General features: G+C 42.5%; 3 protein-coding genes across 3 annotated transcripts; 1 reads left to right on the top strand and 2 right to left on the bottom strand.

Moving 5' to 3' along the window:
* Positions 1-5006: 5006 nt before the first annotated feature.
* zdhhc24 (zinc finger DHHC-type containing 24) lies at positions 5007-8435 on the bottom strand. Its single transcript, XM_070962664.1, has 3 exons — positions 7815-8435; positions 7134-7411; positions 5007-6870 (listed from the first exon to the last, which is right to left on the bottom strand). Exons 1-3 carry the CDS (start codon positions 8117-8119, stop codon positions 6578-6580), a joined length of 876 nt encoding a protein of 291 aa, XP_070818765.1. The 5' UTR covers positions 8120-8435; the 3' UTR covers positions 5007-6577.
* A 771-nt stretch (positions 8436-9206) lies between these two features.
* LOC139330955 (high mobility group nucleosome-binding domain-containing protein 5-like) lies at positions 9207-13017 on the top strand. Its single transcript, XM_070962189.1, has 11 exons — positions 9207-9306; positions 9646-9705; positions 9802-9955; positions 10120-10203; positions 10323-10410; positions 10502-10987; positions 11085-11217; positions 11580-12443; positions 12514-12666; positions 12742-12776; positions 12860-13017. Exons 1-11 carry the CDS (start codon positions 9209-9211, stop codon positions 12958-12960), a joined length of 2256 nt encoding a protein of 751 aa, XP_070818290.1. The 5' UTR covers positions 9207-9208; the 3' UTR covers positions 12961-13017.
* On the bottom strand, positions 13014-19096 carry pola2 (polymerase (DNA directed), alpha 2). The gene is made up of 18 exons (XM_070963401.1): positions 18732-19096; positions 18081-18205; positions 17823-17911; positions 17659-17716; positions 17415-17524; positions 16926-17125; positions 16722-16810; positions 16199-16351; positions 15726-15788; positions 15509-15560; positions 15203-15321; positions 15054-15092; positions 14823-14896; positions 14572-14680; positions 14299-14405; positions 14060-14116; positions 13842-13968; positions 13014-13693 (listed from the first exon to the last, which is right to left on the bottom strand). The coding sequence occupies exons 1-18, from the start codon at positions 18814-18816 to the stop codon at positions 13541-13543; spliced, it is 1809 nt and encodes a 602-aa protein (XP_070819502.1). The 5' UTR covers positions 18817-19096; the 3' UTR covers positions 13014-13540.
* Positions 19097-19552: the final 456 nt, after the last annotated feature.

Here is a 19552-nt window from a genome sequence, read left to right as displayed (position 1 = left end):
CCCTAGAGAAGGGAGGAAGAGGTAGTTTGCTGTTACTATTTAATCTATCTGTGTAGAAGGACTTTTAAGTACAGCTAAAGCAAATACAATCTAAATTTGTCTTCGTAGTACAAGTTTCCCTTGCTTGGCTTTGATAGGTGAAACAATTACAGCAAATAAAACCTTTTTCAATGTACATATGGGCATGTGAGTATTGCTTTAAGTTGTAAAATAAGAAAAAGAGTCTTTTAAATATCTAATTTTCATATATTGGCTCTGATGCAGCTGTAGTCAGATGTGCAGTGGCCAGCAGAACATTCATGACAGATACTTAAAATAACACTTTCAGCATTATGATCTGCTGACTAAAAACATAATGAGCTGCAAAACAAACAAACATTCAGCTAGATAAATGGAGTTAACGTGTTTATAAGAGGGAGTGTTGAGATCAAATAGGAGGTAAGGCTCCATACTGCACACTGCAGTAGGGCTGTAACATCAGGCGAGCACTGTTCCACAAGCCGTTGATGGAAAAAAAGTCTGAATTTCCTGCAAAGCTTCCTGAAGCCACAAAGGCCAAAATGGTGACAAAGAAGATGAAAAGGGAGAACAATCCTGCTCTGTGAACCGCTGTCTCCAAGATACCTGCACACCTGAGACAACAAAGAAACCAGAGGGGCGATAATGACTAACTGAAGACAAAGAAATATGGTTGTTATGACTCCTCTTATAGTTTGACCTTCCACACATGGCAAATCAAAGTCTTATCAGAGCTGTTTTATAATGTCAAACTGATGTACCTCTTAGTCTGAAGGTCTGCTGTGAGAGTTAGAGGTTTCAGCAGCTCCTCAGCCTCTGTTTCCTCCTGCAGACACAGTGACAGACATCGCTAATCTCCTGATATCTGCACCTACACTCACATAGCTGCTGTGTGACAGCCAGCTTCAACCAGAGCTGTGGAGTGGCACACTCTACTGGTCACTTGGGGAACTACAGGATGTCATTTTGGAGACTGCAGTTTGTGGCGCTGTTACACTGTATTGCATTACACAGGGTGGCGTTTCTGCTATTTAGCATCCCCTCATTGACAGAAAAGGGGTGGACAAAATAACAGAAACACCTGTCAAGTTCAAAAGTCTAAAACACAGGAGGGGGAGCTCATACATGTCTAAGATCAGTGGAGTCTGACGTGCCGGTTTTCATTTCAGCTGAGGAGGCCAGCAACTTCATTTCCTCCGCGAAGGACAGAGGGGGACTGAGAGACCCTTCCTTTTCTCCCATTATCTCATTCAGAATAGATCTGGAAACCAACAGCAGACAAACAGTGCAGGATGAGTGCAAACAGATGCCTCGGTGGATGTCACGATATTCATTTAAAGCACAATGACTGCGTGAAAGCATTACAATGAATCCTCATCCTGTCTGTCCTCCAACTGCTTCCTCAGCTCTTGATTTGTCTGCCTGAGATCCTGAGGCAAAGAAACATGATCAGACATTTTAACAGATCAGAACATGAAGACTTTATCGAATAGTGGTCAACAGCTGAGTGAAGACCGTGCACTGTTCAAACTGGAGCTTGCAAATTTGGTGAGATGAGAGAGTTCAGAGTTCACCCACTCTGTGACAACCTAAACACATTAGCCTTCAATCCATTTGTACTGCATTTCTGTTCTTTTACTGATGCTGTGAGAGAAATCCTCCTCTTATCTTAGTTTAAATAATTCATATGGTGAATAAGGACTCAAATCATACTTTCACATTGGACAAAGTGAATTTCATGTTTTGGGATTTTAGGATGACCTTTACCTTTATGATGTAGGAACAATCATCTACCGTTTCCTCCAAGCACTTTAACTGCAAGTTTTTCTATCACAAACACACATGAAAAAAATGTGATGTTCAAATAATGAAGAACAAAGGACTGTCAAGATATTCACACTGAACTCCACTGAGAAAGCTCAACATTTACGAGAAAATCTGGACTTTTTGGCACTGTTGTCTCTGTCCCTACCTGATGAATAACCTCATCCCTATGCTGCAGCACTAAATGAGCCTCTTCAATTCCACACTGCAGGAAAATAAAACTAATCAGGAGCTGTTTGACGATGTAAAATGGCTTATGTAAAGACCCGGAGGATAAATGGAGAAAAATATCTCAACATCTCAAAGATGAGTCCATGGTGTTACCTCGAGGGTCTGAAGTGCAACCCTGAACTTGCTCAAGCTGATCTTGTCCCGGTCTCTCTCTTGCTGGAGGCTCTTGAGCTGAAAAAGACAGAGGGGCACTGAAATGTGTAAAGTGTTTTCATATTGTGGTATATTATGGCAGGTTAAAATTGTCATGTGAACATCATACCTCTGCGGTGAGTTTCTTATTTTGTTCCTTCATCACGGTGGATTCCTTTTCCTGCACAAAAACACGACAACATGAAGGGACTAGATAGACCGGTTGTCGAACTGTTTATCTTATGTCTATACAAATGTACATCTCGTGCCATTACTGTGATGGTAAAGGTGAACTGAATGCAGCTTCATCAGCAGTGAGTGCATGAATGTTCTGATTAAACCCGGCATGCAACTGGGCATCAAAACTTCATGACATAGCAGCCTTTGGGAGAATAAATAACAAAATGTATATTGATGCATGGTGAGTGCCACCTCTATACACCCACCTATGGCCTGGATTAGACTACAGTAAAAGACACAAAATTAAGCACCATAAATGATGAGAAATTAAAGAATGAGAATGGTGGTCTCTAAAAAAATGACAAAAAACTACATTACATTTCAGTTTGACCTTAGTTCACTGTTATAGCTGAGGAAAATCAACAACCAATAGCACATCATATCCACATGGACACATTTCTATTAAGTCTAAATATCTTTTTGAAAACACCAGTAACACATTGTAACTCAATAACATTTCTGGTCACCCACCAATTTCTGAATCTTGTTTTCACTGCACTTCTTTACGTTGAGGTCGTCAGCCACAAGGGAGCTGCAAGGCTCTGCTTCAACCTGCTGAGCTTCACTGATGATCTTCTCCAGGCTGCAGGACACACAAATCAGACGGACGAGCAGATTAGCAGATTGTGAGCTCCTGTGTGCGTCTGTAGTTTTTTCATCTTCAACTCTACTGTGTGCTGCCCTTATCAGGGCTCAAACTAACAGCCTTTGAATCTAGAAGAAGCACAGATGTAAAAAGATCTTAAACCATTTAAAACTGTTTTTTGCCGAATGGTTTCAGTTATGCTAAATGTTCAAACTGTGATGCTGATTGCTCAACGAGTGCAGAGAAAAATGAAAAAGTCATTCTGTGTTAGTGGTAAGACAACAACATGGTTGAGAAATAAGAGGCTGACTCTGTCAAAGGCAACAGAATTGTAGATGACTAATAAGATGACTGCAGTGTGCAGTTTGACTGAAAGACGGCTCATGACCCCTTTGCTTATGAGTGGAGACAATCATGTGCGACTTCTTACGTTTTCACTTGTTTTTTGAAGGCGGCGTTCTCAGAGCGCAGCACTGCCATTTCATCATCTGCAACATCCAGCCAGTGCCTCATCTCAGCGTTCCGGTCCCTCAGCTGGTTCTGACTGTAATCCAGCTCAGCTATTTTCTCAAGCATCTCCTTCGGTGTCCTACACACACACACACACACACACACACACACACACACACACACACACACAGAAACAGCTTCATATATTGCTATGGGAGAACAACTCAGCCAAAGAATATAATTGTGTCTGTGTTTGTGCAGTGAACATCACTCACATATTTTCCTCTGAGGCCTCCATCCTGCTGGCTTACTCCTCCCTGGTGCTTCTGGACAATGAAAAGTGCACCAAAATGACCATTAGGATAAACGCACAGCTTTCTAATTAGATCTATTTTCCATTTTCCTTTATACCTTAATTCATTCACTGATAATTACACATTATGATGGCGTCAATCTCTCAATGTACCTACTAACTCATTTAAACACTTTGTTATCGAGCACATGCACCTGCAATGACGTGTAGAAATATTCTAGATATTGAACGCTATGGCAAACCTTTCAAGGCTGATTTCACCTAACATTTGAAAATAATGAGAGATTCTGGGGTTGCACAGACCGTATCCCGATTAATAAACACGAAAACATCCCACAAAGTGATTTTAAGAGGTAACTTAAACCACCCTCTTCTGCTTTCTCTGCATATTTGAAAGCCAATGAACTTGGTAATGCTACATGAGCTAGCTGATTAGCAACAGTTTGAAAACTAGCTTCTCTTTTACACTGCTTTCCATAGCTAACGTCAAATTAACGTAGGTTACACGAGAGAGAAAAAAAACTGTGGTAACAACATTTGTCAGGAAGCTATTAATTAATTAAATTAAATTCAAAAATTCACATTATGTGTTAAACGTGTACTGGAAGTGTTTTTTTTAAAAGACCCGTTGACACGCTTCCTTCCCGTTTTCACTTAATTACGTTAACTACCTAAATGCTAGCTTTAGCATTTAGCTAGTTAAAAAAAGAATCTAAATGCTATCTTTAGCATTTAGCTAGTTAAAAAAGAATCTAAATGCTATCTTTAGCTAACGTTAACGTCTATGTTAGCATTAGCATAAATTACCATACCGCTTTTTCACACCGATATTGGCTTCAAATGTAGGCAACAAAAATACCTTACCTGCAAGTAAATCCAAACCAATTAGTTATGGCAGCTACACTGTAGTTCTGGCTGCCATAATTCTGTCAGACTAATTTCCCATGAATGTCTCAGCAACGGTGACAGTTGGGAGATGAACGGCTCACAGGCGATGACAAACCGTTATGAGGTTGTGATGATGATGTGTGACACAGAAATGGACACAGTCTCTGGTGACTTCTTCTGGTATGAGTCCAGATGTGTTCTGGCTGGATTAATTATGGACACACTTACAGGACTTTATCTAAGACAGGGATGATTATTTATGATAAGTGGTCTCTGTACCTTTTGTCCACCACAACAACTTAAAGAGTACAAAACAATACAATACAATTAAATTGACACAATTTATTCAAGCACTTTCCAACGGCAAAATCAAACATCAAACTTTATAACCCACATGAAATAGCACAAAAAAGAGAGAAATTAAGATTTTCAAACATGTATCAATATTTTTGGCTGTAGGACAAGTAAAAGCACCTATCAAAACAAAGGCTTGTAATTTTTTACTACATTTTAAGGCCAGGAGAATCAAAACGGCAAAAACACAAGTCCAAAAGAGGGGGAAAAAAAAGGATTGTAATGAGTAATCAAGTGCTGTAAGATATGTTAGCTGTGTCCCAAACCAATACTACATACTAAATCAAAGTATGTCGAGTGTTAACAACAAAAGAGTGAGAAAATGAGGTATGCTCTAAATGGTCTGATGAAACAAGTTCAGGAACACCTCAGAAAACAGAAAAATAACTCTAAAATTTTTGGAAAAACATTTCATTTTGTCTCTGCTCGGTTTCCTTGAAAATAACATTGTAAAGTCACAGTTGATTGACGTCTCTGACAGCAAGTATTGTATCAAAAGTACTGTAAAAAACAGCTGTGCATGTTAATTCCTGTATACTAACTGCAAAAATATAATGCTCTAAAGATTAGTATATTGTATATAGTGTGTACAATTAGCATGTAGTACAGAATTGGGACACAGCGGTTGCTTGAGTAAGTACACGTCGTGTTGCTACACTGTATGTTAGTTTGGTTTGTAGTTTTCCCTCACCGACTGAAACATGAACATAATGTGAAATATGGGGAAAGACTATTCACATGGGATGTCCACATTAGCCTGTAAACAGCAACACTAGATTTCACACCATATACAGTTTCTATTGATTGTTTTCTTCCACACGTTATCCTTCAGATTTCACATCATTGTGAAGACCCTCTCCATGCTCTCATTATCCCATTACAGTGTCCAGTAAAAAGTTCAGTGTAATAGACTGTGGAAACGCAAGCACATCATGGTTCTAGTAGCTAGATAGGAGGCAAATGATGGTGTGTTTTCTAATCCTACAGTTTATTCAGGAACAGTGCAAGCCAAATTTGTGTGACCTCCAGATTTAGGCAAAATAAGCAGCATAAGAAAGGCCTAATTAAGAAGTCATTATCACCACTCCCAAGAGGATGATGACCCAGGAGTCATAAAATTGCAGGTGCTTCTTAATAAAGATTTAAAATGATACATTTTTCACGATCAATAAAATACATTCTCATTAAAGTGTCGTTTACAAACACTTTCAGTGCTCAGTACTCCAGAGGAACGCTGATATGTGTGTGTTTCTGAGGCCAGCCTCATTAACTGTACAGATCACCTTTAGGCCAAGGTCAATGTACTCCAAAGTAGACCCAAAATTTCTTAATCTCAGAACAGGTAATAGCCTTTACTGAAGATACTGGTAGCAGTTATACCCAGTAATATCTTAAGCAACCACACACTACTCTTGCTTCTTCCCACCCAAAGCTACCTCTTCTTGAACTGAGGTGATCTTCCCTGCTGCTGCTCCTGATAACATTAACCATCACCACGAAAGTAAAGACACACAGCCTGTTAATATTCAGGCTTTCAGCTGTTACCGGGTGGGTTCCAGCGACCCCGTGACCTGGAAGTTTATCCCATCTCCGGGTAGAGGTGATGGGATGAGCGGACAGAGCCAGCAGAGGTACCAGCGAAGGCCCAGAGAGTGACGCAGGTTGCCCAGGAGTCCGAGGCTGTAGGGTCGGCGGGTTGAATACCACTCTCTGGTGGTCTGTCCCCGAAACATCAGGAAGAGATGGAAGAAGAAGAAGGCAGACACCAGCAGGAAGCCCACCACGCATGTGTCGGCGATGAAGGCGAAGGCGAAGGCACGTGCTGAGACCTGGCCTGGGGAGAAAAGGAACATCCATTGAAATTTAAAGAGAGCATTGGCTGAAAATATCCTGTTCAAAATACTAAAAATATGCAATAAAAATGTCCCAGTAATTGTGAGTTCCAGATTTTGCATCCACTGTTTGGTCCTGAATGTGTAAGATGTGAATTGTGATACTGGACTATATAAAATATCTGGTTTGACTTGAAGCAGAGCACAAGTAAGTACCAAAGCTACATGAAACTGGACTACCAATATGGGACAAACCAGGTCCTACCTGAAACGAGCATGATCCAGGGTATGAGCAGCAGCAGGACGCTGTGCACCGTCACACCCTCCTTCAATATGACAATGAAGACCTCTGCATTCATCAGAGTGGCATACAGGAGCCCAGACCACATAAACAACAAGCAGCTCAGGAAGTAGCGGTAGTTACGGAAGCCCACACACTGGCCAAAAAAGACGCAGTGGTGATCCCGCCGCAGCACACACACTTTGCAGTCGTAGCAGTGGGAGCAGCGAGGAGGAGTGTGTGTCTCACATGTATAACAGTACCTGTGTGGAATTTAAAAAAAAAAGAGAGAGAAAAGACTATAACTCGTGGTCATGGTCTAAACATTTCACATATGAACTTGGCTATGAATCACTGAAACACCGTCTGTGACCATCAGCTGGGGCTCATAGTTCACATGAAGCTCATTCTTTATGAGTGTAAAGTGTAAGTGTAAAATCTATCTTTACATGTATGAAAAAGCAGAGGATCAAGTTTCTTTGCTGTAGTCACTCTAATAATGTAAAGTTTTTAGAATCCCATTTTATATATAGCTAGTAGTGAACTCTGTAAGGGATCTTATATTTCCTTCTAACATATGTGTGGTGCTGCACCGACATTTCCAGATTTTTACGCCATGATCTCCATACTCTGTCTCTACACTTCCTTCACACTACGTTTCCTTACCTCCACCCCTGACCCATGCCCTCTCCTCCCAGAAAGACCCCCTTGATGCTGGGACTGGTTTTGAGGAACAGCATGGCGTTCCAGCAGATGTTCCCCAGCATGAAGTACTGGGCCAGCAGGTGGACCGCTTTCCACCAGGCGGACCACACAGTCTTCTTCTGCTCCGCCTCCAGCGGAGCCTCGACCAGCACCAGGTAGCTCACCTCCCCGGTGATGGAGAAGACCAGGAAGGTGTTGAGAACCACGGGGAGGTGGTGACAAAGCCTCTCAACCCTGCAAAACACTTTACTGGCAAAACTCGTCATGTTTCCAGTCCGTCCACTTCTCCGTGATGTTTGAATCACGGCTCAGCTCAAAGGGCACTGGGCTCACTGGAAGGACCGGTTTAACGGACGCACTGCTGTATCCGTTGATTAGCTTAGTTAGCCAAATGACTGCTCCGCTAGCTTTCCCTCCGACCTTAAATGAACCGTACGATATCAATAACACCTGATATATCTTGCCGACAGATTCATGTAATGTAAGAGTTGAAATGTGCCGCTCTTACTCTCTCTAACCCCCTTTCCCCACCACGGTCTGAGCCACTGGACGGAATCAAGTTTCTGCCAGCAGGTGTAACATAAAAATACATCCGCAGTGCAACAACATACCGAGGTTCCGCTTGTAAGAACCAATAGGTGAATAATCGTGTGTCCCTTTGAAAATACAGTTAAAAGTAGATTCTATTGTAGTTTTGGGTTAGATTGCTGCGTTTCTAACCTCAGTCCACCTCCACCCCCTCATTTTATTTTACATAAATCTTCTGTTTTTATGTACATTCTATGTCTTTTTTATGTGAAGCACTTGGTACATGTGATTGCTTTGTTTTAAACCACTTGGAGCTGTAATTCTTGTATGAAAGGTGCTATATAAATAAAGTATTATCATTCTTATTATTGTTATATGATTCCCCAGCATGTTGTTGAAAAGTAGCCTGATAAAATGGATACCTGTTGTGAAAATGATGTATATTTCATTATTAAAATAATGCTTTAATAGACTACAGACTTTAATAAAGTGCTCAGTACGTTTAAGGTGCCTTACCTTTGTGAGGTTTATTATTCATTATAATTTATTTTTAAGGCGAAGATCCTCCGATGGAAGTACAGTGATGTTTGCTGCACTCCTCCGAGTAGAAGATATTAAGTAGAAATTAGTTTTGAACATCTTGCATACTGACATATTAATTGTTTTCAGACCTATATGTAAGTGGATGTTACCTGTGTGGCGTTAAAACAGCTCTTACTACTGTTTAACCACATGACCACGCCCCTGTGAGGATTGGCAGGTCCCTCCCCTCCAAAGCATAGACCTTAATCCTTGATAATCTCTGCATCCACTGAAGTCCTGCAGTCATGGCTGCACCAAAGGAGAATTTACTACCTCTTGGACACCTGACCGGCACAGAAAGAAACACTTTCACAAAACGAAGAGAGCATGGTCTAAAAAAGAGGTAAGATCACTGAATGCTGCCATGGAGCCAAGGAGTGGCAATCATGGGTTTAGACTGTTTTTTGTTTAAGCAAATGTTTCCAGTAAATACAATAATTATCATTCCTAACAAAAATGACCACAATACAAACAGACTTGTACAGGGATTTGAACGGTGTGGTACTAAAGAGGGAGCCCACAGTGTAGTCTTTGTAAAGTCTATTGACCTTTTATGTGTGCAATATTCCTGATGTACTGTGGGTGTGTGTGCTATTATATATACATATTAGTATTATTATAAGTGTCAATGAATTAATTATTATGATTCTGTCTTATGATGCATTGCTTCTTTCTCTTGTAGTGTCAACAGGCCAATTCTATTGCAAGCTGACTTTTCAACGCCTCAGAGTCATCAACATCTGTAAGTGCATGAACAAAAAGACAACAAGATTGAGTGAGTGTTTGAATCTGTGACTGTGTGTATGTATGTGACTGTGTGTGAATGTGTGTAACCCAGCAGGGCGATGCATCTGCAGCAGCGCTGGCAGGAGCTGAAGGAGAGAGAGCTTACAGCCCAACAACACAACAGGCAGCTGCTGCAGCAGTTTGAGAAAGCCCAGGACACACTGAGAGAGATGTTAACCCTCACTGCTGCCATGAAAACTATTCGGGTGCGCACGCACGCACTCACACGCGCGCGCGCACACACACACACACACACACACAAAGGAAATGAACTGGAAGCAGCTACACTCACACGACATACCTGTGCTTAACTCCACCCTATGTGAAGCTCTGATGCTGAACCTTCTTCTTGACCTTTACCTCCCTTCAGATGGAGTATGAACGGTACCTGGAGGAGAGCACCCCACGTTGGCAGCAGCAACTCAAGGAGAAAACAGAGGCTGCTAAGAGGAAGGTACAAGCAACTCATAATATTGCGTGACTTATCCTTCTGTGCTTAAACACATTTCTGTTGGCCTTTTACTGCATGCTGTGCAGCTCCATCAGTGTGCAAAATGGCTGTTTCTTTTACAGAGGATGGAGGAGTATTTGAAATCGTATCTAAAGAACGCAGACAACCAAGTGACAAAGTCCTCTGCAGATCAACCTTTGCTTTCACAAGGTTTGCCCTGGTCCTCACTGACTTTCATATTCTCATATTTATTCTGAATTTTAGTGGTGCATTCCTTTCTACTGTGTATCTTTGTTGGCAGGCCCGACCACAAAGCCACCTCAAAAGAAATGCAGCCCATACAGCCACTTAGACTACAACCAAGATGGCTCCTCTCATCTTCCCTACATGCAATCTTCCTGGCAGACCCACCCTCACTCTCAAACAGCTAGGTTTCCCATCAGAGTGCCCTATCAACCTCAGGACTCCCCTCATGTCCCTCCATCTTTCCACCCACCACCCATCTTCCCACACCCTTTCCAGCATCATCATCACCCCTGGCCGAGGCAGAATCCACCAGCCCGGGCCTCCCCACAGCCTGACTGGCCCTGGTCCTGGACCACTGGAATACCACCAGGCTGTGAGGCTCTGTGGGGTCAGCTCTACACGGAGGAGCCTCCTCCTGAGAGGGGAGTTTCTCAGGTTGCTGGGGAGGCAGCTGAGATGAGCAGAGCGCTGAGCTCAAAGAGAGAGAGAGGTGGTGAGAGTAGGAGCAGCCATTTCTCCCAGGAGCTGGATCTGAAAGCAGGTGGGAAAAGAAAATATGACGAGTTGAACTTCAGTCTGTGCTTAATTTTCTTTTGCTGAGTGGACATTTAAGCTTTGTGTGTATGCACTGTGCTTAGTTCGTCTGTCCAGCAGTTCTGCAGAGAGCAGCAAGGAGTCCAGTCAGAGGAGCAGTGAGAAGAGGAGGAAGAGGGAGAAGAGAGGAAGATCACGACGTCCCTCCTCAGACAGAGAAAGATGCAGCTCTCAGGAGTAAGTCATGTTCTTGAGAGATGACTTTCCCAGTGTAGCCCAGTGCACCCATTATCAATGCTGCACCCAGTGTATTTACCTACATAGCTCCATGTTAATCTGACAGCAGTTCCCAGTTTTTGACTAGTGCACCTTTAAGACCACTTGTCACAGGTTAAATGTCGGAGTTATGAGCAGTTATATTTAATTTCTTGGATTGGAATCACTGTGTTGCATGGATCTCTGCAGCCCATTTAGTTTCTTCAGACCTCAAGGGGTAAAACTATTCAACATTTATACAGTTAAAAAAAAAAGTTGGAAACCACATAAATCCACTAATAAATCTTAATCCGTACATTTCTTTTCATGCATCCCTCTTTCAGGTCATCCAGGACGTCCAGTGTCATCGTCACTGCTGCAGTCACAGTGGCCCAAAGCTCAGAAAGTGAGGCCTCATCAGAGAAAGGCAGCACCAGCACTGGTAAGAGGAGAAGGAGAAGCGCTGGACTTGCTGTTGGATCCCCAAGGGCTGAGGAGGTGGCGAATGAAAGGAGCAGGAGCAACGGAGATGACTCCAGGAGTGACAAGGGAGAGAGTCCGTCTACTGCTGAGGAATCCAGGAGCGAAGACACAGGGGTCCAAAGTCCTGAGGACAAATCAGAGAGCTGTGGAGAGGAGTCCCAGAGGGACGAGGAATCAGGGAGTGTTAGTATAAAGATTGAAAATGGAGGTGGAGATGAAATAGAAAAGGAGGAGAGCAGCAGCTCTGAAGAAAGCAGTGTAGGAGAAAAGGATGAGGAGGAAGAGGAATGTGAGAAAGATCTGGCAGAGGAACATGAGGATGATGGTGAAGAAAAGGTCAGTCAGAGAGATGAAGAGCAGGAGGAGAGAGGTGAGGAGGATGATGATGAGGCTTCTGAAAAAAAGAACACAACAGATGAAGAAGAGGAAGAGATAGAGGAGCAGGAGTCAGAGGAGGAGTCAGAGGAGGAGGAGGAGAATGATCAGGAAGAAAAGTCAGACAGGTTGAAGATTGAAGACGAAGAGCATGGAAAACAGGACTCATCATCACAGGACGAAGAAGTGGACGAGGAGGAGTGCGAAGGAGGTGAAGACCAAATTGAGGAGGATGGGGAGTCAGATGAAGAGGAGGAGGAAGGCGAAGAGGAGGAGCAGAGAAGAGATGAAGTAGGAGAAGCAGAGGAGGAGCGAGATTCAGAAGACAGCATCATCTCACCACAGAACAAGTAAGATAATGAGATCATTCAGTGATCTTACTCTCAGACAGCACATGAACGATATGAAATCTGCTTTCAGATCCCAAAAGATGCACATTATTCCTGAGGAGGCAAGTGAAGATGAAGATGAGGAGGGGAGTAAAACAGGATCCTCTGACAGTGACTCAGATGAGGTCAGGGATGAGGACATTGAGCATCTTCTTGCACCTCAAGAACAATCACAGAAAAAAGGGTGAGAGCTGTTTTTACGACCGAGGGGACAGACCTCATCTTGATACGCCTCTTACTTTCTGTTTTATTCTTTCAGAGAAAAGGACCTGAGAGCAGATGAGAAACCGAAAGGTATCATTACAACCACCAGATGGACTGAATATAGAAGAAAGGTTTTTAAGAATGTTCTGACCTTTGTTCAATTTCTTTTCCAGCAACTTGTGACAAAGTGGAGATTTTTAAAGTGGAGCAGGACAGATCGACAAAGACGGATCAGCCGAGTGAATCTGAGGAGTTCGACGACTTCTACGACTGAATCTGCTGCTCTCAACTGCCTAAATGCTGAGAATAAAGGACAAAACCGTCCCTCAGTCACGACTTTAGTTTATTTAAAATATGTTATGAAAAAGGAGGTGAAACGGTCTCCAAATGTTGTTTTCTGCCACTTGATTCGAGACAGATATCTAAATGTTCCTCAATTTCCAACCAAAAATGTAAATCTCATGGATTAACTCCACTACATTAAACTGCTTTACACAAATGTTAAACAATTATTCATTTTTTATTCTATTTTATGACCATTTGAACTACAAAAGATTTTTTTTCCTTTCTCCTCCAATCAGAACCACAAACAATGCTCTGACAGACAGGAAGAAGCACGATAATTTACTAAAAAGAGATTATTGTTGTTGTTGAATCTGAGTGACTGATATTCCACAACACAAATGTGTGTCATATAAAAATAAACCAATGGATTTCAACAGTACAGTGAATTATTTTAACATATTTTACATCAGTTCCTGCAGAGTGCAGCGTACAAAGCTGGTCCCTGGAGCTCGGCGGGGGTCTCAGGTCATTTCTGCTGACAACCAGCATCCAAAAGTCTCCATGTCCTTTCAGATTTTCACCACCTGAGCAGCCAAACAGGGGCTCACTCTCTTCCCGTCCTCTGATGTGGCGCTGCGCTGGATGAGCAGCCTGCTGTAGGTCCCGCCCACCTGGCCTTTGGTCAGTCGTCCTGGATTGACACACACGCAGCCGACCACATCCTGAGGCCGGAGGAGGTTTGAAAGACACAACGTGTAAATGACCAAAAGCTGCACTTGTTTTTATATTGACGATGCAGTAAATGACTGCTGATCCTATAGTCTATGACTGGACTAAAGGTTTGTATGAGCAGAAACAGGAGCTCTGTACCTTCACGAAGTAACGCAGCTCAGAGGGAATGATGAGAACGTCAGGGGTGAGCGGCATCTGACCGAAGCTCTGGAACTTCTCATAATCCATGTTCACCTCCTCCACGGGCGGGTACAACGGGTAGTAACTGAGGTGAAAACACAAACATGGCGGCTCAGTCGTGCTGGCTAATCTTCAAAACAAAACAAAAAAAAAGTGAAATCTCTCAGGACTCCTACCTCCTCTGGGTCAGTATGTGTTTCAGAATGCGTGAAAATCTGTCCGATCCAGTGCCGCTGCAACACAATTCATGACAGTGACTTATTGAAATATAAAATCAGTATCATTCAACTGCTGCTTCTGGTGTTTGAGTGAACTCCCATAGAAATCTAGCCTCAAAGACAGGAGAGAGAGGGGAGGCTGAGGTTTTTGCTCATGTGAATTTAAGAAAACTGTCAGGCATGTCAGTCTTCCTCACCAGCTGATCACCTCTGCGCTCATGTGGAACAGGATGTCAGTGGATGTCAAGCCAAAGGTCACGCCGTCGATCAGCAGCGTGCAGGGGTCAGGGACCAGAGTGACGCGCTGCACAGTGGGAAGAGAAAACACTAAGACTTGGTACTTGACCGACTTTTAGACTTATGAAAGCAAAAATTTAAAAGTATACTATTACAATGAGGCTCGCCATGATTGCGCACAAGCCTGCAGTTTATTAATTTTACATATATGATCAGGTCTTTGTGTGTCAGACCTGGGCCTGGTCCTTGCTGAGGTTAGGCAGGGTGAAGGGAGGCTGTGGGTAGATGAAATGATGGTGGACGTCTCTCTGAGAGGGCACAAACACCAGGCGACAGCCCACACTGGATAAAAGAAGACATTAGGCTTCATTACAGTAAAGAATTCAGATCAAGCCACTTTACAAACTACTATGCTGCTCTTTAGAGGTTCTAAGGATCTTAAATAGTGGAATCATAGTTAGGAGAGATGCAGTGCGAGACTCACCTTTTGGTTCCATCTACTATGCTTTCGATGCATCTTGAGAAAATTGCCTCAAACGTCTCGATCACCTGAGCTTTCTGTTTAAGAAACAGGTGGAGGTGGAGATGATCACACACATTCATGACGAACAAGCTTGATTTGAGCTGGACACGAGCAGTTAGCATGTTGAACAAAAGGAGTCCTCATCACCATTTAAATTAGTTTTAAAATGCAGAACATCAGATGACGACATACCTCAATTTGTTCATGTTTGGAATCCACGAATGGGCCCAGCTGGAGGGGAGAAGGGACGATTAGAAAACCCAAACATACCAGGCCGTCATGTGATGACTCAGAGAGCCGCTGATTCAGATACAGCAAATAAATCAATAAAGTAACTGTACCAGCAGGCAGACATCAGGACGATCCCTGACAATAACAGTGATTAGGTCCAGCAGAGGGTCAAAGGTCAGGCTGTCAGAGGGAGTGTACGGTCCGCATGCCACCAGCACATTCATAGGCTCTGCAATCACATGAGATGATGAGTGTGTCACAAGCAGACTGCAGGCTGCTGCTGCAGTTCAAAGTTTTAAGGATGTACATTTATGAATTTAATCAGTTGATTTACAGAAAATCTTAAAGATATACAGAAAGTCACGAGCCATGAACAGCATGCTCTCATACAAACATCAGCCAAAATCATTTTTTACCTTCATCCATCTCCATTTTCACCTCAGAAGTGTAGAAAGGAAGAGGGACTCCCTAAAAAAATGAAACCATTAACAAGAAGACACACAAACAGCCCCCAGCTCTACAGGTTGAGACACCCTGAAAAACTTTATCTGGAGAGTGAAACAATGTCTCAAGCAAACGTTGCTTTGTACAGCAACGATCTCTTTGTGAAACAGAAGCTGTGAACTTGCTGACCTCATAGAGTTTGGAAGCCATCAGTTTTCTTCCTGTTGTGTTCATCCCCTCCATCACGACCACCTGAGCAGAGAGAACGGGTGATGAGTTAAGTGCTTCCTGCAATGTAGTTTCATACACAGCAGGCAGGCGGTTATTTAGTCTTATGTGGGAATCGCTGAATGGTTGTCAGAGTTCTCGGTCAGACCCTGGGTGAGTCTCATGCCCAGGTCCTTGGCATGCTCTGTTACTCTAGGTGGTCACGTAACCTGCTGCACAAACCTCAGTGCACAGGAAAAGGAGAGACCACCACTAATTAATACTGCAATCACAATGCACTCTAGTCTAGTGGCTTAATGACAGCATGCACAGTTTTCTTTAATTTTTAGTTGGGCATTAAAAACAGTTGATTAAACAAATACAGTTAAAAAGACTTTCAAAGCAGAGCCGCATATAGCTTCATCTACAAAGACAAGAAGTTTCCTTCTGCTCACCTGACCAGGAAACATGGAGTACTCTTTAAGCTCTGACAGGTCAACAGGTACTTGCTGACCACCCTGCTCTGGTCCCGCCTCCAACAGAACCGACTGTGCGTTCAGTTTGCCATTACTGTCGCAGCAAACCTGACCCAATACTGTTATACTGTCCTACAGGTGAGAACACACCGAACTCAGCAGGCAGGAAATACTTAAATACACAAATACATTTTCAATGCACTGTACCTACTTATTCAATTAATTCAGAGTAATAACTAGTCAAGATACATGGGAACATTCATATTCATGACCAACATTTTTCTGCATTTAAGCTCAATTATATTCAACAGCTGATTCGAATGCAAGTTCAGCAATAACCAGCTCTAAGATTTTTCATAATAAAGCTGCAGCCTGGTTTGTGGGTTTAATGTTGAAAAGAAATTTGTATATGTATCAGCTTCCTAATTAGGAATGAAACTTTTTCTAAAAAAAATATCAAATTATAAGATATACATGTAATGTTTCAGAAACAGCTCTGTACCTGGGCGGGCAGAGAGACGGGGGAGAACTCTTCGATGTTGAAGTGAGACCTGAGACCCTCGCCGAGCTCCTCTATCTTCTCTGTCAGCACTGTGAAAATACACACAGAGATCTTCACCTTCAAATAATGTGTAATCATATCTACTGTACTGTACTGTAAAATAAACGACTCCTCAAAAGCAGTTTATGAATTTTTCTGTCTCACCATTTCGAACATCACGCAGCCTCTGGAACATGTACTTGTAGCTGCAGCGGAGTGCGTCTTCAGGCCCCTCCAGCAGCTCCAGCTGGATGTCTGCACCCAGAGCCTTCCTGCCTGCCCAGCGGGTGCCCTGCACGGCCCCGAATGTAGCCACCACCTCCCCTTTCCCTCCTCGCTGGCTGTACTTCTGTGACGGTGTCATACTTTAAGAGAGATGGGAGGGAGGGCAGAGTCGGGTCACAGTGCAACAAAAGTCCATCGTAAAAAGATTCAGACCAGTGTTCAAAAATTTTGTTCTCTGTTGTTGTCATGGCCCCGAGATTATGCACTGCCTTCACCTCAAATTGTTAAATAGGCAAAGAAAATGCACATGAAAATTCATTTAAACTAAAACTTTTAAACTTTTGAAAGAAAGACTTGATCCTGCATCAAAACTTCGAAGCTCTATGTTTTTCAGCTGTTGTTGTTATTGTTGTTGTTGTTGCTGAGTACCTGGGAGAAAAGCTGGCAGGAGACAGCAGCAGGCCCGGACTGGAAAGCAGAGCTGCACTTCTTTTTGAATGAGGGTGTTCAGGTGTGGTCAGTGCTCGCTTCTGAGAGCCCTACACACACACACACACACATACATACACAAACGCACACGCAGAGTCAGAGTAGAGCACATACGGGAGCTGGTTCATTTAGTTTTATAATGTATATCTAAGCATAAACCCTGAAGTCAACAGTGACCGCTTACCTTAGCAGGAGTAGAGTAGGAGTCCAGTAGGTTCTCCTCCTCTTCCTCTACTTTGATCCTGAACAAATGATGTCAAGGACTGTAACACAATGGTATTACCAGACATGCAGACAGATAAGATACATTCAGAAAGAGATGCTGCTGGAGTTCACTGTGAAGGATACAATTCCTGTAGTGTGTGGATGTCTCTGGTTCTGCTATGACTTTCTTCCTTTCTGAAGCTTTGTTTGGATTTATTCTTCTTGTTTAATACCTGCAAAGAAAATGAACACACTTAATACAAAAAATTGGTGTGACAGAGGGCCTAGCTGAAAGTGATAATACCAGTAACACATGTGACAACTGTTTCTACCACAAAAGGAAACATCCTTTACTGAGTATACGGTGATCAATTTATAATCATGAAGTCATTTCCATGTTACCTCATGCTCAAAGTGCTCGAGGCTGTCCAAGGTGAGTTTTAGTCCGTCTTTTGTGGTGCTGTAGGCCACCCACTCCAGCACCATCTCATCTGCTTGGATCCGGTTACAGATGCACTGCTCCACCACTGTGGGACAGAAGACATCAGACAGAAAGGAGGAAGAGATGGTAGAAAAGGGAGATTTAACAATAATCTGACACAAAGTACACAGAGGCACCATGAATGGGACAGTACAACGGCTGAAAATAATAGTGTCAATCTGTGATGGAGGATAGTTACAGCTACATAATTGTACTATGTAAAGTTTACTTAATTTATCAGAGACAGCAAACACTAATTAACATGAACATGATGCAAAGGTTTCACCTGTACTCACTAATAGGTTGTTAAGGCATCAAAAGAAACAATCGAGCTAGACAAACAACATAAAAGCCATTGAACAGGACAGAGCACAAGCAACAAACTTCATAAAAGCCACAACAAAACATACACTGAACATAAAGGTCATGACTAAGGAGCAGATGAGACTAAACATCAAAAAGAACTATGAAGACGTTAACCTTGTTGAAGTAGTTCTAATTGTATTTTTAACTACTCTTGCTAACACGTTTTCCAGGAAAGGAAACTGTCAGAAAGCTGATTAGCCACTCACTCTTGTCGAGGACGAAGTCATCTTGGCAGGGTATGTCGAACATTTCCAGCTCTGATTTTAGGCTTTCTCCGGTCACCAATGCCATTGTTTTACGATTCTGTTTCTAACGTAAGTCTATATCGCGTTATGTACTAAGCTAATGTTTTCGGTACCTCGGTAGCTAACGCTAGCTTTGCTCTCACTTCATAGCAACGCCGACGGCCTATTTCTCTTAGCAATGCGATTACTAAGTACTAGCAACAACAACTAGCAACACATTAAAAGGCAGATATGAGAAATAAATCTGACCAACGTCTGATCTCCATTTCATTTTACCGCGAAAAAGTGCTGTCGGTGTTGGCGGCCGGAATTTACGTCACATCCATAACTGGATGGTAAGCGGAAGTTGGCAGCGCCACGAAAATAAAAGCACCTAGTGGCACCGCGAGAGTGTTTATTTAGTTTTAGTTCCCGGCCAGACAAAATATTTTAATGTTTAACCCAGCTTTACTTACAATAGCATAAACTACAGGACTATTTGATGCAATCTTACAGTATCAAGAAGAATTTATAAATTTAAGTACATTATATTGTAACATTGTTTATTTTAAGAAGAAAGAAGACATCCTTTATTTGTCACAATCAACACAACATGCAGAGTTGGTGGGGAAACTGCACACGCCATGCATATGTGAAATGGTACACAAAAGAAAAAACAAATCTATGATTATATATCTTTTGGAAAGTTTTCTCTGTTACAACTGTGTTACAGCAAACATCTGTTGTGACACACAAACCAACAAAAACAATGCATTTCTAAATTAAAAGTTACATAGCTATTA

Source organism: Chaetodon trifascialis, chromosome 5, assembly GCF_039877785.1.
Source record: "Chaetodon trifascialis isolate fChaTrf1 chromosome 5, fChaTrf1.hap1, whole genome shotgun sequence".
In the NCBI taxonomy this organism is placed as follows: Eukaryota; Metazoa; Chordata; class Actinopteri; order Chaetodontiformes; family Chaetodontidae; genus Chaetodon; species Chaetodon trifascialis.
The sequence above is the reverse complement of the archived record's forward strand: the minus strand, read 5'-3'. Positions and strand labels throughout refer to the sequence as shown.